This window comes from Primulina eburnea, chromosome 15 (assembly GCF_022965805.1).
Source record: "Primulina eburnea isolate SZY01 chromosome 15, ASM2296580v1, whole genome shotgun sequence".
Lineage (NCBI taxonomy): Eukaryota > Viridiplantae > Streptophyta > Magnoliopsida > Lamiales > Gesneriaceae > Primulina > Primulina eburnea.
In genome coordinates, this window is record NC_133115.1 from 401,071 (window position 1) to 425,332 (window position 24,262).

Here is a 24,262-nt window from a genome sequence, read left to right on the forward strand (position 1 = left end):
CTTGTATCAATTGAATGAGAAATTGGACAAGTAATGCCCAATAGTTGGTAAATGGGAAATGTCCCACATTGGAAAATGAACATAGCATTGGTGAGCTTATAGTGAGTTGCACTTTATGGAGGTGTAACAATGATTGGTCAAGAGGTTCTCTCTCGCGCACACAGGCACACACCGGAGGGGACGAATTTGTTTTAAGGACACTGTATTTTCATATAGGCCTCGATTTGATTTATTTTTTGCACTGTCCTGCTGTTTTGTTTATCGTACAGCTTCGCTTGTTTTGCACGTTGCTTTCTGCTCTGTACCATTCCATATATTTTGGGTAACATGTTGCAGCATGCTCCAAATCCTACTAATAATGAAATGATGATGAGTTTATGGAGATCTTGAAACAAGTACAAAAAGTCCACTTACCCTTGGATGTCTATTTGATGCTCCAGTCGATCTAACAACCTAAAATCGATTCTCAGAGAAGAAGTGTCACCGTCAAGCACGACAATTTCACCATGTCCTGAAGAACGAATGCATATGATGGCTTTGAAAGAAAGTTGAATGTAATTATAAATGACGATTAATTTTCATCTTTCGATTGCCAAAGTTCCAATCTTTTTCTGCTAATTTTCTCTGATGAGAATATTATAGACTCTTTCCAGTTAAGTGATAAACAATTTGACATGTTTTTGGGGATTGCGTTGAACATGGTGTGTTTGCAAATTGGCAAACCCGGCCATATAATATACATATATACATAGATGTGTGTGTGTGTGTGTTAATATAATACGAGGTGTGATAGGTATTTTAATGGGATATCAAGTTGCAATCTTTTGTGCTAACTTTCTATGACGGGAAGATTATAGACTCTTTTTAATTCAGTGATCATCAATTTTCATATCTTTGCAATTGTGTGGAACATTGGTGTGTGTGCAGATTGGTAAAACCCAAATACATATAAAAGAGTTGTTACAGGTACTTTAATGGGACATCAAGTTTCATTCTTTTTGTGGTAATGATCTAGGGTGAAAATATTATAGACTCTTTTCAGTTTAGATTGCTTCTTTCGATTGCCAAAGTTTCAAACTTTTTGTGCTAATTTTAGTTTCATAAGAATTTTTTTTTGAAACTTCATGGCTTAACAAATGAAGTATGCAAGTCTATTTATATTACTCATCTTAAGTTTTGAAACAAATAATTTATTCCTTAATTATATTTTACTTTTAAATAATATTGTGCATTAAAATTATAGAGTTTTGTCTTTCTAAAATAATGATATATATTATTTACTGATGAAACTTTGTTTCCATATTTGGTAGGTATCTATCCAAGGAATAATATGTAGGCCAATGGGAGCTTATAAATAATAGAGAGTAGATGTTACAGAACTAGAAGATGAATAGACAGAGTTGAGACGCCACAAGAGAGAAATAAAAAATCATAGAAGGCTCAAGCCTCATAGCATTGCTATGTTGTTGTGAAGTGCTGAAAACACTCAATCACAACACCTTGTTTAAGTGTTGCTTGAGAACTTACTATTGAACGAGATTTCAGCTTAATATAGTTTGCATTCATAGTTTTTGATTATTTTGGTTATAGATATTTTGGTTGCTTTTTACTCCATCACTCTCTTAAGTAGTAGGCTTTTCTTTATTCATTAGTATGCTTTTGTGTAAACTACGTTATTTTTTAATGAAATTTTTGCACTGAAGCACCGTGCAAGTGTACACTTGTGTATGATTATTTCTGTTTTTAATTTATTTATCAAGATTAATTGTGTGTTAAATTAAAACATTTCACTGCATGTTGTATCAGGTGTTCAATGCTGCAAATAACACATACATATGTTATACACAATTCATAATATATTTACTACTTTTATGTCAAACAACCTTTTCAATTGATATAATCGAGGAATGAAGGAAAAAATCAATTAGATATGAAGATGTTAGGCTCGGTTCAATGCATAAAATGTTCTGTTCTTTGGACATTATACAAATGATTGTGCTAATAGACTTCGTAAAAACAAAAGGATGTATGTCTCCTTAAGTGATGGAGAAGCTGATGAAGAACAAGAATCCAGTGAAGGGGAAAAACACAGTTCTTTGTTTGCTCTACTGAAGGAGAAACGTTCAATGCAATTTAATCCACTGGGTATTGCCTCTTGTGTTGTAACACCTAGCAGGAACACCTTTCCAAATTCATCAAACCTAAGATACCTCGATGTGACGATCTCCACTAATTCAAGTGATATAGAAACCCAGGACATGGATGAAGAAAAAGTTACCATGTACATAAATTGTATAAGGAACTATATGATGATTAGATCAAAAGAAACAAATTGAACTCGATTCTCCCAAAATAGAATACAGAGTTAAAGGGATGTGTGTCAAGACTTGAAGCGATTTTGAGTATGAAGGACCTGGAGCTGTGTAAGACCAAGGCTGAACTCGAAAAGACAACAAAGAACCTTGGCAAATTCAACTCGAGCTCAACCAAATTTTACTCCATTTTGATGATGGGAAAAGATGGTAAAGCTGGTCTTGGGTTTACAATAGTGTGTTTGTGTTTGGAGAATCTTCCAACTCTGGATCACAACCAACCATTTTTGTGAAAGAGAATAAAGATAATTCAAACTTTCTGAAATTTACTCCTTCGGTCAAGATTCTACCAACGAAGAAATTAGATTATGTTCAAATGCCAAAATGAAGGAAGCGTCGTTTTATGTCACTCATGTTTTAAGTCCGGTCACATCAAACCTTACTGCTTTAAGATGAAAGACTACTTGACCTGGGAGGAAAATCGGATTTTTCACAAGGTGTCCCACAACACCAACCGCAACACTTTCGCTAAAAAACTTAGTGAAGAATATTTGGGTTCATAAGGCTGAAATTTGGTGTACTTTTATTTATATATCTTTGGAAACTAACATTGCAGGCATCTGATATTTCGATAATGGGGTTTATGTTACATGACATGTTCAAAGGACCAGCTCATTGATTATGTTGAATTAAATAGTGGCTGAGAGACCTGTGGAGGTAGTGCAAAAAGAAAAAATTTCGGTAAAAATACACTGAACGTGGATGAAATCTCTGAACTTCACAATGTCATTCATGTCGAAGGACTTAATTCCAACTTAATAAGAATTTTTCAATTATGTGATGATGACTTGCATGTTAAGTTTGATAAAAATTATTGTAAAGTTTTGATAAAGCTAATGTCTGTGTTATGACAGGTACAAGATCTTCTGACAACTGTTATCAAATGGGAGAGGAACACACATGCAGACATATGAAGGTAAGTGAATTATATTTGTGGCATAAAAAATTGGGTTATGTCAACTTCAAGACCTTATATGATGTTGTGTGAAATATTCCTATTCTAACAATTGGAATACCATATTTTTGTGGACCATGTCAAAGGAAAGCAAAGTCGTGTTCCACATCAAGTGTTGCCACGCTTTGGCACAACATGCTACCTTGAACTATTGCATATGGATCTTATGTGTCCAATGGAAATGGAAAATTTGGGAGGTAAAAAGTATTTATTTGTTTGTGTTGATGACTTTTCATGTTTTACATGAGTAAATTTTATTAGAGAAAATTCGGATACTTTTGATGCTTTTAATAAATTACTTGCAATGATTACCAATCTGCACAATTTGAGAGTTGGTAAGATCAGAACTGACCACGATAAAGAATTTGAGAACTCACACTTTTCATCTTTGTGTGACGAAAAAAGTATAACATATGAGGTCTCTGCCCCTAAGATCCCTCAACAAAACAGAATTTCCGATGAAAGAATCGAACTTTGCAAGAGATGGCTCAGGTCATGTTAAGTTCTAAAAATATTTCAAAACGTTTTTAGGCTGAAGTCTTAAACATAATAAGTTACATTTCAAATCGTCTATATTTAAGGAGTGGTTCATCGATGACATCCTATGAGATCATCATGGAAAGAAGCCAACCCTAAAATATTTTCATATTTTTGGTTGTGTTTGATATATGTTAAATGCCAGAGATCAAGTGGCCAAATTTGATTCCAAAAGTGACAAATATTTGTTCCTTGAATATTCAACTAATTGTCAGGTATATCGAATGTTTATTTTAAGAACTAAGACAACTATGAAATCCTTTAATATTATGTTTGATGATCTTGCAGATCTGACAAAAATACAATTGAGGATTAGGTAGATGATCCGTTGAAAACATCTGAGTCAACACAGATGTTGACACACCCGGGAAAAAACCTTCAGTGAGTTTGACAGAATCTGAAAATAATGTACAAAGCAATGACACACTGAATAATGATGATGATGTGAACAATATTGGGAAGGAAATTCTCATAAAAATCCAGAATGACCATCCATCATCCTGAATCATTGGAGATGTACACAGAGACATGCAAAGTCGACGGCAGGAAAAAGTTGACTGCTGAAAGATGATTGAGTTAGTATGCATGAATTTCGTATACTGTCAGGTAAGACACTCATGATTTATTTCAAACTTTGAACCAAAGAGCGTTAATGAAGCCTTAAAAGATGAATTTTTGGCTAATGTTATGCATTATGAACTTTAATAATTTTTATGCAATGATGTGTGAGATTTAGTTCCATTGTTTGAACATGGTAATATGATTGGAACTAAATGAATTTTTAAGAACAAAACTGATGAATCAAAGAATGTTATCAGATACAAAGTACGGTTGATTGCTCAACGGTATACGGAAGTTGAAGGGGTGGATTTGATTAGATCTTTGCTTCTGTAGTCAACATTGAGTCAGTTCAATTATTTCTTGCTATTGCATGTAATATGTAGATTAAATTATATCAAATAAATGTCAAAAATATAATTTTTAATGAAATTTAAAAGAAGAAGCTTATGTGAACCAACCAAAAGGATATGAAGAGCCACATCACTTGGACCGTGTTTACAAGCTGAAGAAGGCATCATATGGAGTGAAACAGAGTCCATGTGCATGGTATGGTAGGCTGATCGAATATCTGCTTAACATAGGCCTCAAACGAGATGAGGTCAATAAAACTATTTTCAGTCAAATGTTAAAGATTGATATTCTCATATGTTAAATTTATGTGGATGACTTCAATTTTTGTGCATCTTCTTAGAAACATGTTGATCAATTTGTTGAATGCATGTCTTCCACATTCAAAATGAGTATGGTAGGAGAATTAAGTTATGTTTCTTCCTTGGATTCCAAATCAAACAATTTCATGATGGTATTTTTCCGTGTTAAAGAAAGTATGTTAAGAATCTGGTAAAGAAATTTTCCAATGAACATACTAAATACATGAAAATGCTTATGGGATCTAGTGAAAAACTGGGTAAGGACTATATTGCTGAAGGTATTGACAACATATGTACCGCAACGTCGTTGAAAGTCTGCTTCACTTAACATTCAATCACCCTGACATAATATTTAGTGTATTTTTATGTGCAAGATAACAAGCAAATTCTATTATCAATCATTTAAAGGCTATGAAACGAATTCTGAGATATATTACAGGGATTGTAAATCTAGTGTTATGGTATACAAAAGAAACTAACATCAATTTAGTTGGGTTTAGTGATGCTGACTGGACTGAAGATCTAGATGATAAGAAGAATACTACTGGAGGATGCTTTTGCCTAAGCAATAACTTGGTGTCATGGTACAACATGAAGCACAAATGTGTTTCTCTTTCAAATATTGAATCGAAATATGTGGCAGCTGGTGATTGTTGCTTACAACTTCTATGGATGATCAAATGGTAGAAGACTACGGTTTCCATATTGATACTCTCATTGTTTATTGTGATAATTCTATTGCAATTGAAATTTCAAAAACCCAGTACAACAATCTCAACAAAATACATTGAAATTAGACAACATTTTATTCGAGACAGAAAAAGAATAATAAAAATGAAATATATTGGGACTTATAACCAACTGAAATATATTTTCACAAAACCATTAGATTTCGGAATATTTTCCAACCTTAGGAAGTCCCTCAGTTTCTGTGCATAATGATCACTTACCCGTGTTGTTTTGCATGTTGCAACATCTATGACAACACCCATCATGTATATGTTTTTATAGGATGCTAAATATATTACACTTAAGTAGTCATCAAGTTTTGTGTAATGTTTATATTGTGTGGCTGATTTTCTGGTATGCTTTCAGTTGCTTTCGAAATCTAAATCAAGCAGTTGGCTGTGGTGAATACTCTGTTTTAGTCACAAATTAGTTGAAGTATGTTCTTGTATTCTATTATATTGTCTCATGTGAAAAGTGACTTGGAGAAACTAGAGTAAGAAGAAAAAGAAAAAAAATAAAAAAAATGGAAATACCTACCTAGAAAAGTCCAATGAAGACAATTCTTCTAGTGTGAGAGCTATTACTTCTAAAAAGGAAAAAAATGCAGAATAAAATGGAAATATCTACTTAAATGAGCCCAATGAAGTCCATTCTTCTAGTGTGAAAGCTATTACTTTTAAATCAAAAGAAATCCATTAAAAATTTACTAGATTGAGAGTGCTCTAGGAGATGTTGTCAACACCGAGTACAACCATCTTACAATTTGATCACATGCCTGACATTATCTGTTATATCATGTTTGAGACATAATTAAGACATGCATATTAATTGTTATATGAATTTATCTTGATCAATGGGTTATCAAATTTTAATGTGTGACACGTGGATAAAATCTTATCTTCCTTATTTCGAATCTTCTTGATTTCTAATAGATTAGTGGATTGAGATGAAGAGAAGTTAATTCTAGATGGATATCTTGAAATAATTTTGCACTAGTTCATTTGTTACCATTGATTAAAATCTGTGAAAAGCCAAGCATTTTTACTAGGCCAAATCTTTTTGTTAATGTGGGGAGAAATTTTGTTAAACTTGAGCGGTTTCTTGAATTTTTACAAATAGGTGATGAGTTATTTATTAGTCTGCATTGTTTCTTAATTCTTATTTGTGTTAATTGATCTCGCTTCCCTACATAATTTTACTGTGCGCTCATTAATCACATTCTTCCTTCGCGATTTCACTTTGTGCTCGTCTTTTTCGACATATCAATTTGTAATATTATATATTTCTATCTCACAAATGGCAGTGGATTTGATCATCAAGACATTTGAACCGAAATGGCTGTAAGCATAGGTGTTCCACCATATGTGGTAACACTGCCTACAGAACCTTCTACTGTTGAACCTCTTCAAATAGTTGTGGTCGTAGAAGTCTTACTCCATGTTGAAGTCATTTCCCCTATAGAACCAGACTATGAAATTGATGCTGAAATTTTTTCGGATTTCGAGGTGATGGATATGGTATTTCATGTTCCTCCCTAGCCAAGACGATCTAAAAGACAGGCTAGTTGTGACTCGGATTTAATCCTTTCCAAGAAATACAAAGCATCTTCCTTCACTTCGACACTACTAGACCCAGACTTCTCATCTAGTACTGAAGATTTTGAATTGGTTGCAAGGCCAAAGATTGCTACTGTTGGAAAGAACACAACTCCTCCTGCTACTGATAAGAACATCAACTCTGTTTGTAGGACCAAGCGATCTTGTTGATGATGAAGAATCTCTTGCTGAAACCTTATTCTATTGAAAGAGGATAAAGTGTTGAAGAAATCATCTTTTGAGGTTGAAGAACCTGATGAACAAATGTTGCAAGAATTCGATGAAAATTGCCTAGGAGATTTTGATAGTTCTACTTCGGATTCTGCTTCTGAAGAAGATTATGTTGAAGATGATTATGCTGCAAGCGCCGATGATGAAGACAATGTTGATAAGGAAAGTGATGATGATGTTGGTGTTGCCAATGTTGAGGAAGATGTTTTCAAACTATCGATGACATTGATAATACAGAGTATGAATTGAGTAAGTCATTCTCGACGAAATGTTACTATGAATTTGCCCTATCTTTGTGGCCCATGTACGCCACATGTGGGCTAATTGATGAAAAGAACATTGATGCTGATGCATATGGAAGGCAAAATTTGACGATGTTTCTTAACAATCTAGGGCTCCTGTCAATGGTGACAACGGTTGCGCCCTACAGCTGCATGCCGGTCTTGGAATTCTTCTCTAATCTCTCATCAAGTGTGGGTGATGAGAGATCGGGGAAAATTGGCCGTGTGTTTATTCGTAAGATGTACAACTTATCATTTGGTGATCAATGCTTTCTACAATACTTGAGATGGAGAAGAAGAAGGAAGCATCTGTAATATCAATGATATTATTGTTGTCCTCACAGGAGAACTGATTCATATTTTTCCAGACCATCCCAAAAGTCAGCAACAAATTTAACTTATTTCTATTCGATGTTGCACAAGACGGACATCCGCAACTGGACTCCTTTGACCAACACTATATTAGTTACAAGACATCATACTCTTGTTTTGTTCTCCATTGGTTCCAAAAGTACGCTCAATTTTGGAAAGATTGTCTTCAAGACCGTGTTGTAGTTTGCAGATGGAGGTTTAAAATCAACCAAACTGTCATTTCCCTTCTTGATCTATAGTATTCTGGAATCCCAGGGGTTTATCAGAGACATAGATGAGGATATCTCTGATGTTTATGAAAAGTTAAAGAATTCCCCAGCTTATTTTAAGGGGAATAGCAAGTTCGATCTTCCTGTCTACATCTGGTGTTGCCCCAAAGATTGGCAACACAACATCTTCTGTTGTGAACATATCTGGTTTTCTCTCTTGTTTCTACAAGCCCAAATTGCGTTTGGCTTGAAAGAAATTTTCAATGCTAAAGAGCTCATAGCACACTATGAGACTTAGGTAGTTGAATACTGCCTCCTTCTGGATGTCGCGGTACATTTTGAACAAAAAATGAGTAGAAGCTACAGGAGTTGAAGAAGGTGTGACAACAAAAATGACAGAACATGAGATACTGATGAGCTCTCTAATGGAGATGCTCCTTAGTTGTTTTAGTTTGTTTAGTTATTTTCTTTTTCTCTCTAGTTATTTCTCTCTCTTGTTGGTGTGTCTTGTTGATTAATGAAATTGCTAAGTGTTTTAGTCACATGTTGTAACACTGCTAACAACATCTGATCTAATTTGTTTGAATCCAGGGGGAGACGTTTCTCTAACTCAGGGGGAGTTTTGCTGATTAATATTTTGTGTGTTTTGTCCAGAAAACTAAAAAAGGAGATTGAAAGGTTTATTCTTTAAATATATTTTCTTTTTTGATAATATTGTATATTAAAAATATAGAGTTTTGTCTTTTTAACCTAATGATATTTATGATATACTCTAGATTTGATCTTTTTATTTAAAAGATTTTATTTCACAATGAACTCTTGTTTCATATTTTGCAGCTATCTATTCAATGAATAATATCTAGGACAAAGAGAACTTATAAATAATAGATAATAGATGCTACAGAACTAGAGAGATAAATAGAGAGAGGCAATAGAAAAATAGAAAATCATAAAAGGCTCATGTCTCGGAACATTGTTGTGTTTCCATGAAGTACTGAAGATACTCAATCACAACACCTTGGTAAAGTGTTGCTTGAGAATAGATTATTGAACGAGATTTTGGCTTCATAGAGTTTGCATTCATAGTTGTCTGATTATTTTGGTGATAGATATTTTGGATATTTTTTACTCCCTCGATCTGTTATGGGAGTTGACTTTTCTTTATTCGCTAGTATTGCTTTTGTGTGATCTGACGTTATTTTATAGTGAATTTTTTATCTGGAGTCACAACACAAGTGTGTACACTTGTGCTGTTGTGAATGATTATTTTTGTGTCTTAATTTATTTATCAAGATTAGTTGTGTGTTAAATTAAAATTCATTATATATTTAGTATTTTTATGTCAAACAACCCTCTCTCCTTTTTTGCCTCAAATTACAAAATATTTAATTCTTCTTTAACAAAAAATGTCTTAAATAAATAATTATAAGAAAATTTAATATGTATGCATGCATAGACCAAAGGTCGCTGATATTTTTTAATTAAGTTCGTCCGAAACCTTTTAAAAAAATTTGTTTGATCGTAAAAGATTGCAGATTCTGTTGGTGCTTTTATCGTGATGGATATGGGTCATGTTAGTGGACTTGTCCCTGTTTCTGTTGTTGCCAATCCTTATAAATTCTGTGACATCGTAAACACCACAACACAGAAGGTTGGTCTTTTTCATTATTGGCATTACATGCTTTAGAGGTATAAATTTGGAACTTGACACCTCGAACAAAGTTTACATGATCGTATATCTTCATTGATTTGCGACACCATAGAGGTCATCCTTCAGTCTGTACGTTTATATGATCTCCACATAAAAACTGGACATGTTTCTTTGAGTCTCTGAGAGGTCCTAGAGGTGGCATGATCTTTGAGTCTCTGAAGGGGCTTACGGTTTGTTTAAAACACGCAAAATCAGCAGAGTTCAAGGCTTATCAAACAAGGTGCTTGATGTTTTTTTTCTTTCTCTGATTATGTTCCTATCATGTATGTATATTTTGACGCCTTGTTTTGTCTCATAGGTGGTCTCCAACTGTAATGCTCTGGCAAACCGGCTAATGGAGTTGGGAACAAACTGGTCTCTGGGGGTAGCGATAACCATCTGGTCCTTGTTGATCTTCGTGTCATTTAAGAATTATTCAACTAGACTCAAATTGTCATTTATTATCATACTATTCCGTTGCTATGTTATATCCTTTGCAACAACTTCTGTTGTCCCTATGGCAATAACCGGGAGTTGCATGTATGGAGTTGGACAATCCTCCTTTTTTGAGCTAGCTTTTGGGATTGAGTAAGGTCTAAATCTCCATCTTTCAAGAGCTTGCACTAGAACTTGTTTACCGATTTCAAACTTGCAGGTGACAAATTAAATACGCATTGGCACTCACAGCTATGCCTACGAGAGGGCTTGGTGAAGACCAATTTTTGCAGGGGAAGATTTTATTCATGAGGGTGTGCGAATTAAACTTGAAGCTAGGAAATCACTTACAGGCTCCAAGCCACGAGATTTCATGAAATTTGTGACTTCCCTAGATTTTTAGCAGGGTAAGTATTTTTGGTATATCAAAAATCTAAATGACACGATGACCACAAAGGCAGTTAGTTTATGCTCCTTCATTCTTTACACATAGCAAGTATAGATAGATGATAAATGTTATGACATTAATGGGTTTTATGAGACTATACTTTTAAGAAAGTGGGACAAGAATTCCAAAGAAAACATTTTTCTATTGCAAAGAAAGAGCATTTCCTATATGTTACAATATTGAAAACCTTATGTGCAGCTGATTTGGATTTACATGATGGAGAATTCATCTTGGAGGCCGTCTAATTCTCCTTTAAGACTATGTTGCTGTATGATCATAACTGAAGCACTTACTGAAAAATCCGAGGCTGATAGAATATCTCCGATGGGGCCGAGCTCCGGGCACTCTTCCCAGTCATTCATTCCCACTGTCAAAATCGAATTCACCCTCCCGCCTCGTCCCACGATGAAAAGACCATACTGCCCTTCAAGCGACCTCAATGTAGAAAATGTCTGCCCAGAGTTAACCAGGTATTTTTCCATATATGCGACATGCCCTCCAGCCACATATCTATCATAGAAATCCGCAAAGCATTCATCATCAACTTTCATTTCTTCTTGATGCTCTGTGGTGTTGGATTTTGCAATTGTGATTCTTGATGACACGCTGTCTCCTGTGGCTTCTAAAAGGAACCTTATAACAGTAAGTTTCACCCCTGGGTGTCGTGCTACTCGACCCGCGTAGACTAGTGCTTCTCTGTCATCCTTGCCACCAATGAATATTACAGCTGCATGAAGAGATATGGAAGTTCTTGATATTATGGTCGATCCAAGTCCCCGGTCGACTAAAATTCCGACTGAGCACGGAGCATGACGAAGGATCTGTGGAAAGGTTTAAAAGCCATTAGGACACCAAAATGTTTTGCCTTTCAAACTTCAGTTCTACTAAAAACAACTTAACTATAAGTGTTTATATTATTAAGATCTTTTTACACTACAAAAATCCAAGCGTTACATTGTAATAATCTAGTCACATAGTCAATGAGACTTGATAGTAAGATTACGTAGGAGAATTTTTTAAAAAAATTAGTAATGTAATACAAACATAATGTCACTTGATGAATGATGCGACTGGTTGCACGCCGTTTGTTAGCTTTGCCACTGAATGGAACACTCGTGCATAATACATACCTTGCGATTGACATGTCGGAAACCGGAATGGCCCAAATTCAGCCTACCACTGGCTTCTTGTTGCTTGTGAAAGGGCAGTATTATGAGTGAAACCATAAGATCCTCGGCCAGAATGCACACATCTTGATGCATGCTATTCAGAGTCGAAAGTGCAAAGATTCGTTTTGTGCTGATTCCATCTCCATCATCATTTAAATAAGCGTTTATTCCATTTGTTATTTGTTCTCTCATTTCCACTACAGTTGGATCGGTGACAGTCACAGAATCCCCCCCTTCACTATGATGTGTTATTGTGGCTGCTATTCTGTCTGTCAACTCTATCATGTCTGTAGCATAAACCATGATCCCTGGATCAGCAGCCCCTCTGGTAATTCCCATTAAATTTATGGCTGAAGAAACATTTTGTGGTCCGTGTATGCAAAGAAGAACACGAAGTTCGTTCGACGGATTAAGCCATTGAAGTGCCATTCTTTGAGTTGGAGAGCGTTTCCTTGCACGTTCAATGATATTTGCCACGACCAACGGGGTGTAGATTATGGTGAGAAATGTCACAAACACCATAGCGATACTTGTTGAGATACTTGTGAGTTTCATCTGTGTTCGATTTAAAAAAAAAAAACAAACATTTCAAAGTCAGATTACATTTTTATATGCATGTTTATAGAGCAAAACGCTCGAGTATCCAATCCTGTGCTACAAAAATACCCATCTGAAAAGGGCTTACAGTTGATGTCATTATAGCCAAATACACATGGAAATGCCCCTTGATTGTTAATAGCAAGCCAATGGCAATTGAATCTTGCCAGTGAAATCCCAACATTACCCCTGAAACCCATGAACCAATAACCTTTCCAGCAGTAGCAATCAAGAAGAGGAAGATTAACTTTGCCCATGTTCCTATGTGCGCGGCCCCAAACTGAGACAATTGCGCTTCCAAGCCGACCCAAAAGAAGAAAAGTGGATTGAAGATGGCAGTAAAGAAATAGTTCACTTTACTAATCATCATTTTTGCTAGCCTCCCTTCCCTAGGCATGAATACTCCAGCCAAAAATGCACTCAACACACTGTTATAATTTGCCAGGATGGGTGAAAAACAACAAACCATGACGATATATGCCACAGCCAAGACTAAATGTGAACCTTTCATTGGTTTTCCATCTGGATTTTCACGGTTCACCCAATTCATAATCACCGGTGTCAATTTCGCGGACAAAACTATCTCAATTACAAGCACCGCAGCCATGACAAAAACATCCTTCAACCTCCGATAAGCGAAACCCTTGCTAGGATCAAATATTATAAAGCCAAAGCTAATTAGAATTGTAGAAACTAAGGCATTATGCACGCTAGCTGAAACTACAAATCTCCCAATATCTGATTTTCCTATCTTTAGGTCAGTAATTAGTCTAGTTAATAATGGGTATGCTGTGTCGGACAGAATGACAGAGAGACAAAGGTTGAAGGTGACATTTGGGAGTTCGGGTATGCTAAGAAATGGGGTGACTAAAGAAGCCATAACAAAAGTGGTAAGAACTCCAGTGCAGGCAACTTTTGCTTCTTTTGATGGTAAATGAAGAAATATGTGTGGATCGATTTCCAGGCCAACTACGAACATATGAAGAATCATCCCTCCTTCTACTATGTATTGAAAGGTTTTCTCCGTCTCTTCACCAATTGAGTGTCTTCTAATTATCGGTAGATTACTTAAAAATAGCCCTACCTGAAATAATTCATAACAATCAATGATGGCTCTGGATAATAAGAATAACCATTACAACAATATTTCAAAAGCACTGGTGTATCTGACATGTGATCTGAAAATCTCGAGATGGATGCATACATGCATGCCTATCAACTCATCACGTAAAATAATAGTGCATGCACATACTATGGATTCGGAGATGATACGAGGCTGAGACAGATTTCGCAATAGAATGTGGAGAAAATTGCACAAGAACACGATGAAGAAGAATCCGAGCATGTACAATGCGACGGTCGTCAAGGTCGTAGTTCGGCATGCAGCTGCGTTCGTAAAACTCTTGAATGCTGAATTACCGTTCCATAAATCCATCTCCAACAAAATTATGCAGAGAGATGGGACTGTTTTTTTCCTTGTCTGTTTCCTACATCTGTGGTCCATTCCTTTTGTTTTATAAAAATAAGACATTTGGTGCAATAGCACTTACGCACGCACATATTTATTTAATTTATTTATTAAACATTTTTACATACACTGCTTTTAATTGAGAGATTTTAAAATCATTGACTAAACAAAATCATCACAGATAGATTTAAGTTCCCTGCTGCTCCTCGGTGGTGTTCCTCCTTCCAACAACCAACTCCTTAATTTCATGAAGGTATTCATTTCACTTGTCACCATCGTCAAAGCATAGCACGATTAATATAATACTTGTTATTTTTTAAATAGTTAAACAAGAGTTAAAATTAATCCAAAAACCCCAGTTGTTTGTCGAATTTCCAGTTTCTTATTTCCTCCTAACCAACCAACTTATGATTTAAGGTCAACTGATTACAAAGTCATAGTCAGACGTCCATTCCAACCAATCGTTAATTTAAAATTCATCTTTTCTATATCCAAAAAATTTGATGTATTTCGAGTACAAAATTAAATTAAACTTGTCCGCCCCTGTAGCGTTGATGCACGTGAGTTTTATCATTCAGCTGCTTCCTCATACATCGTATTTTTGCAAAATATATCAAAAACCAAACAAGATCCAAGTCAATAGTCGAACATAAAAGCATTAAATTGTCGATCTTAACAGCTTAAAAGCCTAAACCAACATTTGTGATCATCTCTCCCAATCAGCTCACCCACCGGGGGGAGAGGCTTTGGCAGCACCACCTGTCTGGGCAGTGGAAGGCGGTGGAGTTGTGTCGTACATCCCTAGTGAGTAAGCGCCAGTTGAAACATCAGCAGGCTGAGCCGGAGCCTGAGAATATCCACTGTCATATGCGCTGTTATACAGAGCCTGTTGCCCGTAACCGGGTTGACCCGATGGCGGTGCTCCATAGGATGGGGGGCCATAAACTGGCTGAGATTGTGGATAACCGGCCGATGGTGGTTTTTGTGCTCCCGCATCTGACTGCGTATGACCGGCCTGTGTATATCCTGGTTGAGTATAGCCACCTCCCTGACCACTAGGTGACTGCTGTGGCTGTGCATAAGCTTGTTGACTGCTGGGTGGTTTTTGATCCGGAGGAGCACCATATGTGCCATAACCAGAGAGTGGTTGGGTTACATAGATACCTTGAGAAGACGGGGGACCACCATAACCGACCTGGTTGGAAGCTTGAGGATGATAATTTGGGCTGGGCTGACCACCAGTGTTGTACGACTGTCCAGATCCCGGTGCTTGATTGACATCACCCTGTGTGCCATACGAAGAGGGGTGGCCATCTGGTGCAGGATTTGAGACATTACCATAGGCAGCATTATACCCTTGTTGCTGCTGTTCGTATCCTGTTCCGACGGGATTGGGCTGAGGCTGACCATAGCCGGCACCTGCATGGTAACCACCATAGCTAGCTTGAGCGTAACCTTGTCCTTGACTGTAGGAAGACGCATGATTGTAACCATAATCCGAACCATCCGTAGGAGCACCAGGACCTCCCTGAGTTGGATTCTGCTGTGGAGGAGGCTGTTGGTTGTAGTAATCGTAGCTGCCGCCACCTTGTGCAGCTTGCTGATTTGGTGGTGCAGTTGTTTGATCCCAGCCGGAGGCATATGGACCAGAAGAGGATTGAGGGGGATAACCGGAGTAAGGTGGTTGATTCATACCATACTGTGCTGATGGAACAGGATATGAGCCAGGATGGGAATAGCCATATCCAGATTGTTGCATGGGTGGACCAGGAGGTGCCCAGTTAGTCAGAGGTCTAGCTTGATAACCTTGCTGTGGATACCCTCCTGCCATTGATGAATTTCTAGGACGATTCTGCAGAAGATTGTTTAAAAATGAATCTAGGACAATAGTTGATGTTTTGTACTGAAACAAAAATGGCATGATAAAATATAGAGAAATTACTAATTAGCAGCACAATCAGAGCAAGGTAAAATGTGAACAAATAGAGATGTTACACCGACATCAAATAATTCTTTTAAGCACTGTATATATGGCGCAGTTGCAACAAGACAAAGGTTAGACGCCTACATACCGTACTGGTTGGGTCGTATTATTGAATTACTCCTGCAGAAGCCCATCCTCTCCCTATTCGAAGTGAATGGGTACAAAGAAAATAGCATATACTATATAACTAGAATAATAAAAACAATGGAGGCCAACAGGTAGAAGAGGGAGCAAGGCACAAATATCATCCACCTCCATCTAGTTAAATGAATAAGCAACTTGAAGTGGAATCAATGCGTTAATTTCGTGATGGGGTAAAATATTTCAATTTACTCTTTGGCTATAATTACAAATAACTCCCCCTCAATTGGGCTGTCTTGAATGCATTACCAACAAGAATCGAAAACCCCCAAAGAACGGGAGGATAGAGAGCACAAAGTCACTCGAGAGTACAAACAAGGTGATAGAAATAATAAAGGAACCAACAATCAAAGAAAATATACCAGAAGATTGCCTACTTATGACATCCAATTTCAAATGCTTCAAACATTGCAATTCACAAATATCAATTAAATTGATCAAAACATCAACCAACCAAGGAAAATGTAAACAAACATGGAATGGAATTTCCAATCTCGTAGCAATTCTACGACATTTCTAAAAGGAAGTGTCATTTCATCTTTTAAGCAATAAATAAATGAAAAAGTCAGTTGCACCGGATATTACACAAGGATATTTTAACAGAGAATACAGAACAGTAGGAACTCAAAAATGGCAATGGCTTGCCAAATAAACTGACAAGGAATACTCAAAATAAACATCTGCAAACAAGTCATAAATTTTTGTCATTTCTAAACAGTAAAGGCAGACAGAATCTGTGGCTTTCCATCATAATGATAGCAATTAAGGAATACAAACTCTTTGAATTCCCTTATCAGTAGGTCCATCTCCAAAATATGGGGAAATCATAACAAGGGAGGAACCATACCAGAAAATGTCAAGCAAACACATACATCAAAAGGCCCGTGATGGTGTCAAGAACTGTCCATTACCCTCTAACCCCTACAACAGTGTCACTCAGGATACCACAATTTTTTTATAAGAAAATAAATTTATTATGAAACCAATAGAAAAGTACATTGAACTAAAGATACATCAATAATGAAACATAAAAATATGTATAGATATATCCCAGCACCATAATAAACTTTGTATGATGATAGTTACCTCAATGTAGAATGCTCACGTAAACCTGCCTCACGTGTAATCAGTATCCAAAATCCAGTAACCACAAAGGGAACATCTTAATATGCAAGTCTCAATACTTACAACCACTATTTAACCAATCTCACAAGTGATATAAGTCTAGCTACTTGAAATATGTGTAGGATAAATCAAAGTACGTCAGAGAAAAATATAAAACGTTTTATCTCCCAATATGATTGCAGGTTGATATACCAGAGTGGGAGAAATTGTTATACGAAGAACTCGTACATCCAAAAATCAAGCATAACATCCAAACCAGATATCGAAGAGATCTGCCTCCCACGACAACAAAAGCAGCAAAATCTGATCTCCACCCAAGGATCATTTTTGCACAAGATTGACTCCATATCAACCATGCCGTAGAGGTAGACAGATGTGGCAAAGATATCTGCAATCCTCTACATGTACAAGTTGCAAATAGGGAAAGCACATAGACAAACAGGCACAGTTGCATAATACATAGATGGATATCACTTAAAAAAAATTAAGAAGTGAAACATAATTTAACTAGATAAAACTTCATATGAGGAAACTAACACAAGCTATCATACACCACTAAGAATAAACATGCATATTAATATTATGTTAATAACTTGTCGAGTTTAACTGACAGTGAACATAAAAAAGCATAAAAGACAAAGTGAGTCATATGCAACCATCAAACAAACCTCACTGATTACTTCATACACCAACTGTTTTGCAGCCTCAATCTGTTCACTAGTGCCATCAATTTGAACAGTCCTTTCTTTAGACGCATCACCAGGTGGCAAGTGGAGAGGTATAACCTGAAATATTTGGGAACAGAAAAACAGTTATAGCACCAGTCCTTGCTTGCATGTTCTTAATGGTTTCACCTCCTTTGCAATATCAGAATATTCAGAAAAACCAGAAGTAGCAGCTCTACTAGAGATTCAAACGATCTACTAGCATCAACAGACTGAAAGGAAAACAAACCTGAATACGAGCACCAGTCCTTGCTTGCATGTTCTTAATGGTTTCACCTCCTTTGCCGATTACAAGACCCACCTGAAAATTTTCATTGATTCTAATTAATGGGTAAAAAACATAAACAACAAGCATGCTATTACCTTGTTGTTGGGAACCATAATCACAAACGGATCAGTTCCTGATGGTTGCCCAGCCATTCTCCGAGAAACAACACCGGAACCACCTGCCTCAGCCTGTTTGGGTAAATATGTTATAGCCAGAATCAGTTTGATCAAAATATTAGCCATCAAATTGCTTTGTACATGTACCTCAGAAAGAACATCACTGATCAACTGCTCAGCCTTGGCTATTTGGTCAGGAGTACCTGTGAGCTCAACACCTCTTGTAACAGAATTTGGATCCACATCCATGTCTCTGGTCACCTGAATCTTAGCACCAGACTGAAGCTGAAGGTATTTAATAGTCTCCCCACCTTTGCCAATAATCACGCCTACCCTGCCATTTGGTATATCAATTTTCTTGCTCGGACCTGGATAACCATAGGATGCACCTGTTGGTGGACCGCTTAGACCCATACCCATAGGCTTGTGAACAAAACCTGCATTCAAACATAATGGCATCAGGGTGCAAGCCCCATAACTAGATTCTCACATATGGCATAGCATGCATACTTGAACATATATGTATAAACTAAGAGATAAAACAAGTCATCAAGTACAACTGAAAGTAATATCAATCAATGCATAACGTATAAACCAAGAAGCAACAAATTCAGGCCCGGTAACTACATTCTCAGAAACCAAAAAATGCGTAAGCTCATATAAATGCAATACAAAATTGAACAGTGAAGTATAAACTCATAGCTAAATGAAACTCAAGTTTACAAGAACACCAAGCAATCTGAACACGCGCTCGTGTAAAAACATTGGATAACAAAGATGACACGATGTGTGAACACAAAATGATACTAAAGCAAGAAACATCACCATTAAAAAAGTTAAAAAAAGTATAGAGAAAACCATCACCAGCATCACTCGAATCAAATCCCCCGCCACCATCTCCGTTTTCAACTCTCGCTCTTTTCATCGGATCCACGTTGTTCAAAAGCCTAGCGGCGATTTCTTGAGCCTTTCGTTTTGCCAACTCGATCTCGCTCATAGGAGGGGGGACGCTGTTATACGATGTAGGGGGAGCGGAAGAGTCCGGGCCCAACGAAAACCCCGTAGCCCTACGAGGCGCCGGCGAAGTAGAAGTCTGGTGGTCCTCGTACTTGCGCTTGTTGGATTCTGAGTACTGCAGCTCTTCCGCCATTAGAGTAGATAGCAAAAACCCTAGACGGCGAATGGAGAGGATTAGACAGTGAAATAATAGGATGTGGGGAGCCCGATTTTCTTTTATATTCGGCGAGGAAACAGTAGATTTTTATACAATATATTTCATTTTTACTGTTTGACCCCGATATTTAGTCTAATTTGCGTTTTGGGCCGCCTTCTTATCGCGGCGATTTTTTTTTTTAATAACGAGATTCCATGGACATGACCCTAGCGTGTAATAAGTTGTGATACGTGCTAAAGTTTTTTGACACTGAAACTATACGAATTTATATAATTAATATTATATTTTGAATATTTTTTGCTTGCTTGAAAATTTATTTAAAGAAAACAACAAAATTTGTATAAATGCAAAAAATTATGGAAATTAAAAAATACAAATTTTTTTAAAAATAAATATTATTCGAATTTTCCATTCTAAACTTCTACAAACTCATATATAAATTGATAAAAATGTATTGTAAAAATCCTTATTCGATATAAATTCAAACAAAATCCATAAGCACCATGACCACATTGTACAATAACACATAACAAGGTGTCACCACGATGGACAAAACAACTAGAATATCTGCCTTTCCTTGGCATTTACACGTTAAAAAGCTCCATGCCGTTTGATTTATTTTCCACAAATGCATGCAGCCAAAGCTGCCACAAAAACAAGCAAGGGCACTTATTTGGTCCACCAGTGAAGGAAATCCTTGCGCCGGTTGATCTTCTTCTGCAGCTGTAGAAGTCCATATAAAAGGGCTTCAGCAGTGGGAGGACAACCGGGAACATAGATGTCGACTGGGACTATCCGATCACAACCTCGAACAACAGAATACGAGTAATGGTAGTACCCACCACCATTTGCACAGCTTCCCATGGATATAACCCACCTAGGCTCGGGCATTTGATCATAGACTCTGCGATGGAAAAATTTATACCAAGTGGCCAACTATTTGAAAACTTTGAAATATAACCCAATCAATTTTATTAATCGAATTAAACAGTAAATCATGATCCTGTGATTACATAAATAGAAGAATTCTTAGGCTAGAAACTAGACAGAAGAGAAACTCTCATTCCATGGGGAATAGTATCAGATGCTTAATGCTTTTATGCAAGAATAACGAATATGACTATGTATTCTCCAAATAAAATGAAATAAGAAAACAAGAACCGGAAAGCAGGACTGACTACAAAATAAAAGGCGCAACCAGCTTTCTCTCTTCCAAATAGTAACTCGCCTAATATAATTGTACCAGAGGACGCGTCCAAATCATTCTTATCTTCTTGGCAAAATATAAAACATTCTTATCTTGCAAGTATATGCCCCTTTTTTACTTCCTAAGCGTATCTAGGATATTCCGATCCCTCGAGCATATACTCAAAACGGCTATTAAGATAAATATATCGGTGGAATGCACTCAGGATTGCAACAATAACGCCGCTTTAAAGCCGAGATATACTTGATTTTAAAGTGTCAGGCACATGCGTAAATTTAAGCTTAGCACCCTTCTTTGAAGATTTAAGAAGAAGCACCAAATCAAAGATTCGAATGAATAAGGACAAGACAGTTAATAGATCCGGGAAAACAGGTTCCTGATGTATGGGAGTCGACTTCAGGACATAAGAATGAGATGAACTCTCGCAATGCCATCCATATAAATATTACTATAATACAGTAGCCTTGATAAATATTGAACCCAGAGACAAAAAAAGACAGGACTGAATTGATCTCAAACCTACCATAGTGTCTATTTTCATCTCAAACAAGCCAATTTTCCAAAAGTCTATCCCACAAAGAAGTTGCTTGCATACATCCCAATTCAATTGAATGGTAACCTTTTTATCGGCAGCTCTCTGATTTATGTAAAAGAAATATCAATTTTTCCCAGAACGTGAATAGTGAAAATAAGGGCAATTTGTTCAGTTTGATTCTAGAGATGTTATAGCTCTGTGCAGTATCTTTTACAACATTTTTCTTTTTTGTACAATTAATTCTGATGAAACGTTGAAAAAACAGAGAAGAGCCGAGAAACTTAAAACTCGAATAGCTGCTAGTTCAACATAAAAGAACTTAACTTAATGGCATGTACTATACACAAAGAAAAATAAGAAAGGCAATTGCATACTGGATGAACTGCATACAGTACATAGCCAAGAAAGAAACTAAGGATCAAAGAGCCACTGGCAACATTCCTGTTGTTTTGCTCCTTGAAAAGTCAGCTCATCCTTAATTTCCTGAAAACAACTGGTTCTCATCTCATGAATACTAATTGCTTTAACCTGGAGGCTGGATCAAATGACCATATTTTTCAACGTATTAATTTTTAAAAATATGCATGACAAAATTTGGATACACAAGCACTTGGTTTTAAAAGTTCTTTACTAAGAAGAGCTTTTGTTTGAGTACGTTTTTTTTAAATCAGAAGCTCAAAGACGAAGTTAACCTGTTTCAAGCCATTTAAGATTTTTTCTTTATAAAAAAAATCACATCGAACCATTCTTCTTTTTCACGAGATGTCTTTGGTTTCGAGCTTTGGAAGAGCTGAGCTTGCTATATGTAGCTCTGAGGTTAACGAAGAACTTATTTGCTGCTGATATAGGGAGCGGCCTTGGTAAGAGGGGGAGATTTTTTTAGACCGTGGTGGTTCAATGTATTTGCTGGTTTGTTTGATTGGAAAAAATAGGAGAATTTTTGACGATATAGCGGATTCAGGTAAAGTATGTTCGGAAAAGATCAAGATGCAGGCTTCTACTTGGATTAGGAAGCATAAAGAGTTAGCTACATTTTAAGTTTCAGATCTAGTCAGAGATTGGAGCTTAATATATTGTTAATATGTCATGAGATCTAGGGGCTTCATGTGCGGATATCTTATCCACTTTTTGTAATTATTACATGATTTAAATATAATATAATATTGTTTACCATAAAAAAAATAGTCAACTCCTAATTCCAATCCAGATAAAAAGGACACTTAATATGTCACAAGGGCATTTGACACCCTGGGTGCTCCTTGTATAATCTAAAGAGATCTACTTCCCGTATAACCAACATAGGTTATGTACTACAAGCAGACCTATAAAAAATAACACGGGATCCAAAGATCCTATGGATGTGGAACATAGTGAGTACATTTCTGATTTAGCTTAGTCGATACCTGCTGCTCTATATAAACCAACTTTAAGCCCAATACGAGCAAATACAAAAAAGTCAGAAAGACCACATGTCCCATAACATTATACAAAGAACATGACTACGTCTACAAAGAAAATTACTTCTTCAAATATTGAGTTGCACTGAAAATGGGAACGAAAATGAAATGGCTTAAACTCCAACTTTGCTCTTTTCTCGGAAGCTAGCATGCAGAAACAAAGGGCCCTTTTACACATCCACGAATAGGAAAAGTTAACCCAAAGCTAATTTACAAAGCATAAAAGAGACTATACCATAACACAAGGTCAAACATCAATAATGCTTGAGACAATATCAATCTCAACAGATAAACCTAGCAATAAAAACTAAAGATTAGCCCCATCTGAAAGTGATTCAAAAACTCTTCATTCACCTGGAAGTAAAGAGACTCCAAATTTTAAGATTCCACATGTTTTACACGTGATGCTTTTTGCACTCTTCAGACACACTAATGTTTATTTTGCAGAAATGTAGGTACATAGCCAGCTGATCAACATAGAACATAAATGTTGAGCAAATATCGAAAACCATTGATTGACGGAACAAAACACAGACAGAGCAACTGAAAATTTAAGCAACTCAAATTATAGGTCACATAATTACCCACTACACTTCAATACAACGAACAACATTCAAAGCTTGAAAAGGGGGAAATTAAATAAAAACTTGAGACTTACTTGCGAAGGGCAGGAGCCATCTTATTGGTGAGAGTTCCCGCAACAATCATGCAATCAGACTGTCTAGGGCTGGGCCTAAAAATGATCCCAAATCGATCCAAATCGTAGCGCGCGGCACCTGTGTGCATCATCTCGACGGCGCAACAGGCCAACCCAAACGTCATAGGCCATATAGATCCCCGACGAGCCCAATTCATTAAATCATCTACCTTGGATATCACAAATTCGGCCGCCTTTGGGAGGCCAGTCGGAGTAGATGTCGACGGCGGGGGGGCGGATCCGTAGCGCGCTGGCGCGGAGGAGGACTGTGCCGCAAGCGAAGGGAGGGTTGTATGAATGGACGCGATGGCGGAGCGGTGGTTATACGGTGCCGTTTGGGAGAGCACGCGGTGGACGTTTCGAGCTAGCTGCGCTGCCATATTTCTTGCTGCGGAGAAAGAAAGGTCAAAATACACCGGCTTTATGTCGATTCTCTATTTTTAACGTCCGGTGAGGAGAATACGGTTCTCTGCGCTGCTAGAGATAAATTTTATCGACTTTCAAAAGCGTTCCGTGTGGCACATGCATTACATG

The 24,262-nt window shown here is 36.9% G+C and overlaps 3 protein-coding genes and 2 long non-coding RNA genes across 6 annotated transcripts; 2 read left to right on the plus strand and 3 right to left on the minus strand.

Moving 5' to 3' along the window:
• Nucleotides 1–383: 383 nt before the first annotated feature.
• Nucleotides 384–11,399, plus strand: LOC140815165 (uncharacterized). 2 transcript variants are annotated; one of them, XR_012114280.1, is made up of 4 exons: nt 384–554; nt 7,230–10,423; nt 10,502–11,024; nt 11,264–11,399. It is a non-coding gene; the product is annotated as an uncharacterized lncRNA (long non-coding RNA). The 2 variants fall into 2 exon arrangements; XR_012114279.1 differs by lacking the exon at nt 384–554 and having other exon boundaries at nt 6,494–10,423.
• On the plus strand, nt 3,230–4,504 carry LOC140813715 (uncharacterized). Its single transcript, XR_012113999.1, has 3 exons — nt 3,230–3,288; nt 3,414–3,524; nt 4,153–4,504. It is a non-coding gene; the product is annotated as an uncharacterized lncRNA (long non-coding RNA).
• On the minus strand, nt 10,536–14,300 carry LOC140815164 (cation/H(+) antiporter 28-like). Its single transcript, XM_073174277.1, has 4 exons — nt 14,084–14,300; nt 12,920–13,915; nt 12,196–12,789; nt 10,536–11,886 (listed from the first exon to the last, which is right to left on the minus strand). The coding sequence occupies exons 1-4, from the start codon at nt 14,264–14,266 to the stop codon at nt 11,275–11,277; spliced, it is 2,385 nt and encodes a 794-aa protein (XP_073030378.1). The 5' UTR covers nt 14,267–14,300; the 3' UTR covers nt 10,536–11,274.
• A 463-nt stretch (nt 14,301–14,763) lies between these two features.
• On the minus strand, nt 14,764–19,877 carry LOC140813749 (uncharacterized). Its single transcript, XM_073172446.1, has 6 exons — nt 19,523–19,877; nt 18,806–19,095; nt 18,638–18,730; nt 18,504–18,575; nt 18,218–18,334; nt 14,764–16,151 (listed from the first exon to the last, which is right to left on the minus strand). The coding sequence occupies exons 1-6, from the start codon at nt 19,806–19,808 to the stop codon at nt 15,024–15,026; spliced, it is 1,986 nt and encodes a 661-aa protein (XP_073028547.1). The 5' UTR covers nt 19,809–19,877; the 3' UTR covers nt 14,764–15,023.
• A 407-nt stretch (nt 19,878–20,284) lies between these two features.
• LOC140814040 (NADH dehydrogenase [ubiquinone] iron-sulfur protein 7, mitochondrial-like) lies at nt 20,285–24,142 on the minus strand. The gene is made up of 2 exons (XM_073172896.1): nt 23,690–24,142; nt 20,285–20,736 (listed from the first exon to the last, which is right to left on the minus strand). The coding sequence occupies exons 1-2, from the start codon at nt 24,106–24,108 to the stop codon at nt 20,502–20,504; spliced, it is 654 nt and encodes a 217-aa protein (XP_073028997.1). The 5' UTR covers nt 24,109–24,142; the 3' UTR covers nt 20,285–20,501.
• Between the last annotated feature and the right edge of the window lie 120 nt (nt 24,143–24,262).

Excerpts from the sequence above, each read along its gene's own strand:
- LOC140815164 (XM_073174277.1), bottom strand. The coding sequence starts at position 14,266 with ATGGATTTATGGAACGGTAATTCAGCATTCAAGAGTTTTACGAACGCA. Across the intron at positions 12,790-12,919 it reads TGGCTATAATGACATCAACT|ATGAAACTCACAAGTATCTC; the intron begins GTAAGCCCTTTT and ends AATCGAACACAG. Across the intron at positions 11,887-12,195 it reads TCCGACATGTCAATCGCAAG|ATCCTTCGTCATGCTCCGTG; the intron begins GTATGTATTATG and ends ACCTTTCCACAG.
- LOC140813749 (XM_073172446.1), bottom strand. The coding sequence starts at position 19,808 with ATGGCGGAAGAGCTGCAGTACTCAGAATCCAACAAGCGCAAGTACGAG. Across the intron at positions 19,096-19,522 it reads ATTTGATTCGAGTGATGCTG|GTTTTGTTCACAAGCCTATG; the intron begins GTGATGGTTTTC and ends GTTTGAATGCAG. Across the intron at positions 18,576-18,637 it reads TTATGGTTCCCAACAACAAG|GTGGGTCTTGTAATCGGCAA; the intron begins GTAATAGCATGC and ends GAAAATTTTCAG.
- LOC140814040 (XM_073172896.1), bottom strand. The coding sequence starts at position 24,108 with ATGGCAGCGCAGCTAGCTCGAAACGTCCACCGCGTGCTCTCCCAAACG. Across the intron at positions 20,737-23,689 it reads ATGGCTCCTGCCCTTCGCAA|AGTCTATGATCAAATGCCCG; the intron begins GTAAGTCTCAAG and ends TTTCCATCGCAG.